At 33.3% G+C, this 10,809-nt stretch overlaps 1 protein-coding gene across 1 annotated transcript in view; it reads left to right on the top strand.

Moving 5' to 3' along the window:
- The window catches only part of LOC123538119 (uncharacterized), a 109,347-nt gene extending 98,859 nt beyond the window's left edge, over positions 1-10,488 (top strand). The window contains exon 22 of the mRNA XM_053529780.1: positions 951-10,488. Within this exon, the coding sequence (XP_053385755.1) occupies positions 951-1,430 (480 nt within the window). The 3' untranslated portion in view covers positions 1,431-10,488. The remainder of the gene's footprint in view (positions 1-950) is intronic.
- Positions 10,489-10,809: the final 321 nt, after the last annotated feature.

Here is a 10,809-nt window from a genome sequence, read left to right on the forward strand (position 1 = left end):
TGAAAGAATTTTCTTACTACTTAAACATTCTTTGAAGAAATTCCCCAATTTTTGTTACCCAAATTTCTAAATGGTACTCGTGCATAGGTACAGAGTTTCTGTTCAGTGACATTTAGCTCTCTCTGGGATTTGAACATTGATCTCTGGACTGTATAGAAGCTGTTTACCACACGACCACTCTCGTTTATTTATGACTGCATGTATTTAATCAGTTCACCCAAGTCATTCAGCTGTCTATCTCCCTGGAATTGCCATAACAACTTTGTAATCATGGGAACATGACCATCATTGAAGCAGAGGATAAAAATGCTGTTTCAGAAATATAATGATGAAATGATAATATTTACCAAACAGCAAGTTTAACCCTTAGCCTGCTGCAGGCGAATTTAACAGCCTTTGCAAACAGCTTGGAACCAGATCAGCCGCCGATTAAATCGGCGTCTGATCAGGTTCCAAGCTGTTTGCTACTCTGACAATTTTTCTTCCAATTTTGGAGCAAATTGAATGAACTTTACAATTTAAGCAAAGGACATTTCCAGCAGACGACAATTTATCTAGCATGCTAAAGGTTAAAATACAATTTAACTTTGCTTTCCAAGACTCAAGATTGCTTAAATAACTCCTGCAATTCAAATTTTGACATCCCATCCTGGCAAAATCCCTATGTAATAATGTTCTTATTTGATCACTTGAACACTGATGGTTGGAACTTAAGACCATACCTTCAGTCTGACAACTTTATATTGGTGCTAATAACACCTTTTGCTTTAATAACAAAAGTTGCAAGTGAGATTTCAATTATATGTTTCTGTGATAAGTTCGACAAGTTCATATATTCAGAATTTGGTTGAATCAACATGAAAATCCTATTTTTTTCTTGCTGATTCAGATTTAATTAACTATTTTAAGCTGAGGTTTGATGTGTAATGATAAGTATGATTTATTTCCAGGATGACAATTCTGCCTCACTTTCTGCCAACTCAGTCAAACTTTCCTACGCTCAAATGGTGCAAAAAACAAAAGTTGCTGAAGTGTCTGCAAACTCTCTTGCTGACCAGTCAGACGAGTCAGAAAGTGAAGATGCAGACTCGACTCAAGCCCCCAACAGAGCGCTGAAAGAACAGGGTCAGCACCCAGCACAGTCTAGCTCAAAGCCATCAGCACGTGGTTCTGGAAAAGATTTCTCACGTAAAGACAGTAGAGAAAATGAGAGTGATTCTCGTCGTGATGATAGGGACTTCAGAAAAGAGAATGACTATCGCAGAGATGAACCACGTGAACAGAGAATCAATAGCAGAAGACTAAAAGAAAATCGTGAACGTAGGTACGGAGATCGTGATTTCAGTCATCGCAATGACCGTCGAGGGAGAGATGGACCCCCAGTGAGAGAACGAGATGGCCCAAAACCAGCTGCAGCAGTCGCAAAATGAAAGTGGACCGTGCAAATGAGTGCCACAGTTTGAATCAATTGGAACTGAAAAGGAAATAATTGCATTTCTACTGACATATCAGCATTTCTTTATGGATTTGGGGTTATTTTGTTTACAAAAAGACGTATCATGTGATACATGTGTTATTTTGGAAGATTCCAGTTTTTCGTACTTCTGAGGCTAAAGGTTTATTGTTGACGATGAAAGAAGTATCAAGCTTTAAAGCTTGTTAGACAGCTGGACTTGGCAATCAAATTGCATTTCGTTCAGTACGGAGAGATTTTCTCAGTGAGAATCTGTGAAATGAAATAGTTTGTAGACAGTCAGTGGCTGCAAAGAAATTCAGAAAACTAAACCTTGCTTTAAAAAGTGTATAGGCCAACTTGTTGATTGTGGTAACAGTTTTATTGGATTGTGTTGATTATTATCATTAGACATGGTATTGTATGTTCTGTCGGCTGTCCAGATATTCTAGTTTGCCTGTTTGAAAAGCTGTGCCAAGCATCTGACACACTACCAGAATAGGAAACAATTACCCTGGTTAGACAGTACTAGACCCCGGTTGACACACTTCAGAATAGGAAATAGTTGCCCTTGTTGACACACCAACAAAACAGAAAACAGTTTCTCTGGTTCTTGGAGAGAAAGAGAGAGCGTTTATGTTTCTGAAATTTATTTATCTTATTGATATTTTAACTTCATACTCCTTCATTGTTAACAATTGGCTTATCTTCTGTAACTATTGGAGAGATGTCCTGTGTTTAATTATAAAAATAAGGATAACTGCTTTATATTTTATTCTGCTTTCATTATAACGTAGTTCACTGTTGGGTCCTATAGATTAATCACATTTTTCATTTCATTATGAGTTTTAATGCATAACTTGTTGTGTCTATATAGCAATACACTGGCTAGTCAATAAAGTGGACAGGCCCAGTCAGTAGAGTGCTGGCCAGGTTTGCAGTGAGCAGTGAAACCAGGCTCTAGTATGTTAAGTCGAGTAACTATGGCATACTGCATATGGTCAAGACCAGGAACTGAGACTAAGGGAAGACTTGGCTTCACTCCAGGCTGTTTGACAGCAAGCTGCTTGATTACACAAAAACAAAGTAATCACATGTTAAAAATATTTTCTCACTTTTGTTATTAGATCTAAGGCGCTGAAATTTTTGTTGAAAGAAAATTACAGAATTTTGAAAGAAACTTTACTTAATTGTTAAGATGGCTTGATTGCAATGAAAAAGCTGCATTTAAGAAATAAAAAGATGTTAAAGCTTGGGTTGTCCGTGAAAAAAAAGTCATTCAAAAGTGTACAAGATTGCAAACTACCTCTATACCAATAAAATTGTTCTAGCTAATTTGATTGGCTTACAATGTAACAGGACATTAGAAAGCCAGTGAAATCAGCCAATCAGGAGTGTGAACACAATTATGAATGTGTTGGAGTAGATGAAATATAACAATGTGATACATGTATTGTTAATCAGTCTTTCAATAGATGGAAAATACTTGAGCTTTAGGCTTAACTCTTGTATAATCTTTCATCATTTATTCCTGTCTGTGTAATCGTTCCAGAAACAGCTGTTTGTAATACATCACTTTCACTTGTATAGACTTCCATCTGCACGTAACATAATGTGATGATTTCATTTAGAATAAACCTTAATTTCAAAAGGTCATATTTATTTTGTAAAAAGGTAAAAACAAAAACCTTTAGAATAGATTAAGGTTGAAACCTGTACAATAGGTTGAAATATTTAACTGATGAACAAAATGAAATGATCTTTGATAACTTTACAGTAAATTATCATTTAAATTCATAATATTAGTAGAAAAAAAACAACAACAAAAACAGTTTTTATTTTTGACAGCTGAAACTGCGGACAAAGTAGTTTTCTTCTTTTTGCTTACTTTCCTTGTGATTGCTGTGCTGTAAGTCTAGGTTCACTGTATCAAATGTAAGTCCAGGTACTCTGTACCCAGTCTGTTCCTGTATAAGGGCAACCTTTATTATATAACAGTTGTAGAGGAAATGACATACACTATGGAACTGTTAATGCTCAGGTGCATCTGTTCACAGTGTAACTATGGCTTTTATTCCATCTGTTCACAGTGTAACTATGGCTTTTATTCCATCTGTTCACTGGATACTTATGCTTATATTCCACATATTCACAGTGTACTTGCTGTTAAGATTCAGTCAGTTCACAGTACCCATGACTGCAGTAACATCTGTTCACAGTATACCTGTGGCTCAGATTCTGTCTGATTAGTGTATATATTACTTATCTGTTCACAATGTACCTGTAGCAAAGATTCTGTCTTTTCACAGTGTACCTGTGGCCATACCATCTGTTCACAGTGTACCTATGGTTATACCATCTGTTCACAGTGTACCCATGGCCATTCCATCTGTTCACGATGTACCCATGGCTTAAATTCATCTGTTAACAGTGTTCCCCTGGCTATACCATCTGTCCACAGAGTACCTGTGGCAATACCATCAGTTCACAGTGTTCCCATTGCTATACCATCTGTTCACTGTGTACCCATGGCTTAAATTCATCTGTTCACAGTGTACCTGACTTACAGGGGAGCATTATGGTAATTCTAGCTTATTCTTTCTATTTATTCTAAACATTTAATTTAGTAGGCCATTTTAAACAATTTATCAGAATGTACTATATGGCTTATGATACACCAGCTAAAACTGTATACAAATACAAAATTCTTAAATGGCAGGTGATACATGTTTACAGAAAAAGTTGTACATTTTACTGTGTATGAATACTTTACATGTTGACATTTAGTTATATGTATAGATATCTGGGTTCATATGTTTTTCATATTATGCATTAACAAGGAGCAATGCTTATTTGTGTCAGTTTGTAAACTAAGGCGAGAAAACATTATTTAGGCATTTTGATATAAATGATAAATGTATGAATGTGTACATTTCACATAAACACACTAAAGGGTATCATGTAATCTGCTGGATAACTTGGGAGTGTCTTTCCATGGAGTGCAAAATATTTAGTGACAGTTTCTTGAAGCAAGTGATGTGAGCTATCTTATACAGTCTGGCTGTTCTGCAGAGGAACAGGATCGTACAAATCTAGTGCAATGTAACCTGTATACTTAAAATAACCTAAAAATTGTATATTTTTGTTTTAGTTTTGGGAAAGGGGCATTAGTAAAATCAATAAGATAAGCTCCCTGGTTTCTGGCACAGATTATATAATACTTGGAGGTAATAAATGGTGCCAGATGTATCGGATAAATTGTTCCGTCATTTAATTGAACATAGATTATACATTTTGTTAAATATTTCTGCTATTTTGTATATGTTCCCGATTGCAGGATGTGTATATTTACATGTTATATATATATATATATATTGATCTTTTTTTTCTTTCTTTCTTTCTTTCATGATGTGTTTTTGTTTGGATTGTTTATTGTATTTTGTGCTTGTTGCATTAATTATGAGGAATGTATGTTTTTCGTTTGCAATGTTATCACTTAATTAGTTTAGAGCTGAGAACATTTTATGAAGGTGAACATGAGCTTATAGACATGCCGGGGCATGAACATGAGCTTATAGACATGCCGGGGCATGTATGGAAATATAACCAGTATAACAGCAGTTAAATGTGTGCTCCTTCATCTAGTCTATCTGTCTATATGTACACTCAGTATTAAATTTGAGTTTTTTAATTACATCATATTGCACAGATTTATATAGGATATTGTCAACATTTCTGTATTTAAGGGAATAAGCTTTAGGTGGCACCAGGATTTGAATGACGGAGAGCTTTCACGCTACTCTCAAAACAAAGTTATCTTTTGAAAAAACAACACAAATCTTTGCAGACTACAAAAAAAAAATCACCTGATAGTATCTTCTAATGTTGGAAGAATTTTAATTGAAATCTTGTACATTTCCCTATTACATATGAACATAGACTCACTGTTTGTTTCATGGGATGGAATGGAATATGATACTGCTGTTAGATAGACAAAACCTTTACAGATCATGCTTGGTATAAGTTATATCGTTATGATATATGGGCAGTGTTCTCCATCATTATATATTGATCTCCATTTGACTACAGATGATGCAGATAGTTGTGTAATTTTAAAGGTTGCAATATTCTAAACATGGTATAAACTTGAATGTTTGAAAGTTAAATACGTTCAGATTTATCTCTTTTAATATTAATGAAAAACAACAGTGGGCTCACTACAAATAATGTTGAATCTTAAGTGAAGTATTAGCTCACTTAAATATTTGAAAATTACTACTGTTAAATCATTGTAACAAGCAGAGAAACCAGTGAAACCTTAAATTAAAGAAAAACATGTGTTCACCAAGAATACTCTGAGTACTGTATAAGTCTGGATGATAGGACTATAACAGGTTACCTGAAATATTAAACTTGTTAGCAAGAAAAGTTTTATCTTTGAGGTGCTTTTACACAGTGATTTTAATTTAAAGTTCACTGGTTAAAATACAATCACATGATTAACGAAATATTGTGTTCTGTTTGATTGTGTTGTTGTTCTTTTCCACATACATAGAAGCTAGTGTGAATTTTGATATCTACATCTTCTGCATTATACAATCTTTCATTCAGTGCCAGTTTTTGCTTTTGATTCTAAATTATAAACATACAGTGTGGTTGTGAGACAGTTGATACATAGCCTTTTACTAAATGATTCTGGTGTTATAAATAGATATTTTCAGTACAAGGTGACGATATTTTCATGGCACCAGTCAAAAATTCATTGATAGTATTTCAAGTAAGAGAAGTCAGAGTATTTAAGTAGAGAACTTAAAACTATTGAGTGACTGTGTAAGTGTATAAGATTAGTGATTTGTTTTTGATATTGAACCAAGTTGATAACTTGGAATATAAAGGCCCATCTGGCAACTAACTTTTGTTAATTTTTTTTCTGGCATCTGTTATTGAGGGAAAATAAGAGTGACCAGAGTTCTTTCCCTTGTAATAGTAATGTTCTCACTGTAAAGTAATGGGGATTGAAATTTAATTTTGATTTAATTACGGTAGTAGTTTAAAATTAATCCAGTTTAGGCTTAATAGTGTTTTCTCTTTTCCTAAACAAAGAATTTTGTACCAAAATCTCAGCTGAATGACCATAATTCACTCCGTTACAACAGGTTTTGTAAATATATATACTTGTTTGTGTGTATTACATAGCAGTAACTTAGTTGTGCTAACTTAGTTTTGAAAAATGGTTAAGATTGTGTCATAAGTGAGAAAAGAATCGCATCACTTTTCAACTGGACAGTTCTTAATATACTGCGAATTTTTTTTTCCGATGGGCACAGATTTTCATTGTTTGGGTCAACACAGCTATTTGATCCAATTTTGTGGACATGAGAAAAGTTTTGTGGACATGAAAAAAGAAATTTTGAACATAATATGAATAGTAAATTAATTTGGTCTTTGGGATTATCTTTTGTGGAACTCGACCACAAATATTAATGATTATAATATACACACCTATACTATATATGTATGCATGACCTGCAGTTAACATGTCAGTTAGGTATATTGGTATCCCAGCCAGCTTGTGTTGCAACTGAGATGGTTTGGTGTTTATTTTTCTCTGAATGCTACATTTCTATTGAAATCATGTATTACAATTTCAAGTTTCCACTTTTATTAGATCTGTTACTTCTGTAAAGAAAGATAGCATAATTATATCATGGTATGCATGATTTTATTGCAACAGCATAAATATACTATTATAATCATGTCACTGAATAGTTAAAGCAAATATTTCTGTTGTGGAATTGTGAGAGAGGAGTGTAGAGATAGTTGTTTTAAATTGTAAGATGACAGAATGTGTCCTATTGCTCAAATTTATAATCAACCATCACTGAACTGAGTATACATTTCTCCTGAATTTTACAATATGTAAAGGTTTTCTTTAGAGTAGAAGATTGAAATGATGACTGAGTGATACTGTATGATCAGCACAGTGATATATGCTTACTGTTAATTAAGTGCTAGTCAGTAACTGCCCTCCTCATGGTCAGCTGGACATGGCTAGTGTCCCACAGCCTGCAGGGAGACAGTATCTTCTAAACTGCATGAATATGTACTCAATGTAGGATAGGCTTCTACATCATTTGTTTTGGGAGAAAAAAAGTGTCGGGTTTGAGATTGACGTTTGTTTAGGTTTAGCAAATATTTTTATTGTTCCTTTAAATGCTTTTTATGCAGATTTATTTTGGGTAATGTTAATTACAATAGTTACTACTTTTAAAATAAATATAACTGTCTTCATTGAGTTGTTAAAGTACAGTTATGTAAGTCCCAGCTGAATGGAACCACAAAGAAGTCCTTCCCTCTCAGTTGTTTATATGCAGTTTTGACTAGAACACCTTCATTACCTTCATAATGGCTGTGGAATACCTTCATCATAAATAGAACTTTGAAACGATTTGAGAGTTAAACATTTTCTGAAAGAAGACCCTCAAAACCTTTAAGTTAATACACTAGAAACAGAGTTGATTGTACAAAATGTACTTGTTGATGTAAATCCTTATTTAGTGCAGAACGCAGTTTCTGTTGTTTGGGATTGTAATCCCCATTTTTCAGCTTTGGTTACAAAACTTTTTAAAATCTGACACACACTTCTTGTTGAACTGTCGGTTGGATAAAGGTATTTTGCTTCTGTAACTTGTGTAAATGTTCAATGGTACCATTTGTTTCTCTGTCATGTTTGTGTATTTGCATGGGTTTTTGACTGTATTCTTCTTTTTTATGTGTTTCACTTTTTCATTTGTTTTTTTTTTTAATGTTATTAATGGTTTGGGTATTATTTTTTGTGAATAGAAAATGTATTATTCCATTGCCTTTATTATAAATTTGCCATTTGTCTGTTAAATGGATATATATGAATATGTTGTTTTTTTTCTCCGTATACAGGTCTTTTTTCCATCACAAGTTTGGTATTCATTGGAAAATGTTTTAAAACTTCCTTACAATTCCATATTTAGAAATTGACCACCAGAAATAGACTAAGCCTTTACGCTGCTATACCATGAATGAGTCGTAGATAAATAAAAAAAAAGAAATGGTTAGATGATTTATACGCTCTAACCATCTCGGCGATATATGACCTTTTTGTGTTGATTCGCCATAAAAGCCAACTCACTCACTTTATACACTACTTATACTGTAAATGAAGATTTGGTTTACATGAACTCTTCGTTGATAATGAAACAGTACCAAAGAATATGAAACTAGTGGTTTATATGCCATTGTTGATTGGAATTTGGTCATTCAGATATTTTCTCACATAATTTAATTATATATACATGCTGTATTGCTGGAGAAATCTTTATCACCATTTTATTAATAAAAATCATGTTTCATTCATACTTGCAAGGTAATTTTCTTGGGAATCGACTTTAGTTTGTAAGAAAAATAAAATCGTTTTATTTTTTAAGAAAGTAAAATATATAAAAAAAAAGTTATTTTAGCCACGCCATGAGAAAACCAACATAGTGCATTTGCGACCAGCATGGATCCAGACCAACCTGCTCAGTCTGGTCAGGATCCATGCTGTTCGTTTTCAAAACCTATTGCAATGAGAGAAACCATTAGCGAACAGCCAGGATCCTGAGCAGATGCTCAGGCTGGTCTGGATCCATGCTGTTTGCAAACGCACTATGTTGGTTTTCTCGTGGCGTGGCTCACTTCAGTTTTCATTGCTACGTTTTATGTATAAGCTGCTTTACCTTTTTGAAGTTTCGCTGTTTATTTTACTGACAGTTTTAGTCTCAACTTTTTAAGGTAATAAGGGTAGGTCATAAAGCATCTTTTAAATATGAAAATAATTAATTTTATAGCAAGCATAATTGCAGGACTTAAATGCAGTTGGAAAAGAAAAATATGTAGCTTTAAGTGTCAATGAAGTACTTACTACTTGATGCACCAAATTGTACAAAAAAAAAATGCAGATGTGAGTTAAATAGAAAACTGTCTGTGTATTAAATTGTAGATAAGAAATTAGTTTAGGCTTGACCCATGTTTTAGTTTGTACTAACATATTTGAGGTTATCAACAGAATGTTTACATATGGCAACATAAGAATGTGCTATTAATATACTGGCTAAATTATATATGATCAAGTTCTTTACAACATCCAGGCTAATTTATTCTGTCTTATTTTCCCTTCTGAACTTACCTTAATGTTCTAGCTACTTCCCCTTTTAAAATTACACCAATTGCAATTTAAAAATATGGACAGATTTTTTGTTTTTGAAACAGTTGCCTATAGAAACAGCACCTTAGGGGCTTGGTCATATATATTTAGCCATATTGTTTCTGTATGATATGTTTATTTTTGAAAACGGCTGAATAAAAGTACAGTAAATAGAAGAGGGATTTTGTAATTTAAGGGTGAATCAAAACAATTTGGGGTAATTATAATGATTGTTTCATTTTTTCGTATTGTCATTTGATAATCAGAGGTCAATTCACATTTGAATCAGAAATGATTGATTGCACTTGTTAAAAGCAAAGTTGACTAGTGGATCTATATATGAACTATATTTTGTTTTTGATGTCTCTGCTGTTATTTATAAAAATAAAGACTTATGGTAAATATTGAACATAACAAACATATAGTATATGAAACTTGTATTGCTTAAAATCAGATTGAGTTGCCATACCATAAAGTAAAAACAGATTTCTTATATCTTGTGTAAAAATAAATCTTGCCGCTGTAAAAACAAATCAACTAGAGTTCCGTGTGAAGAAATGGATATACTTTTAAGCTGTGCATCAGAGATACTGTTAAGTGGAATTTCTTAAGGAATTACGTTTATTTCATTCTTTAGAGAATATTTGTTGTTGAAATATTTTAATGAGGCAATAGAGTTTAAGGAGTTTTATATCAGATAATGAAGCTTCTGGTGTAAACCACCTTAAATCTGTTGTATCTAAAGAAATTACTTGCTCTAGAAGTTAATTTATTACATTGTGAATGATTATTACAAATAAATCCCATCTTCATTCAATATTTGATATGTCTTGTTTTATTAACCCAAGAATCTCTTAGATCTAGATTTAGAGTGACCAAGTACAATTATCATACAAAGGTTGTTGCTTTTATTGCCTTCAGTCACCAGGTCCAGTTCAGCTGTTTTTAGCTCACCTGACACATAGTGACAGGGTGAGCTTTTGTGATCGCATTTTGTCTGTCGTCTGTTCACAATTTCTGGTGAACACGATAGAGACCACATTTTGCAATCAATTTTAATCAAACTTGCACACAACTTGTATTGGCGTAATATCTCGGTTCCTTTCGAAAACTGGCCAGATCCCATGATGGGTTCCAG

The sequence above is a fragment of the Mercenaria mercenaria genome, chromosome 18 (assembly GCF_021730395.1).
Source record: "Mercenaria mercenaria strain notata chromosome 18, MADL_Memer_1, whole genome shotgun sequence".
Lineage (NCBI taxonomy): Eukaryota > Metazoa > Mollusca > Bivalvia > Venerida > Veneridae > Mercenaria > Mercenaria mercenaria.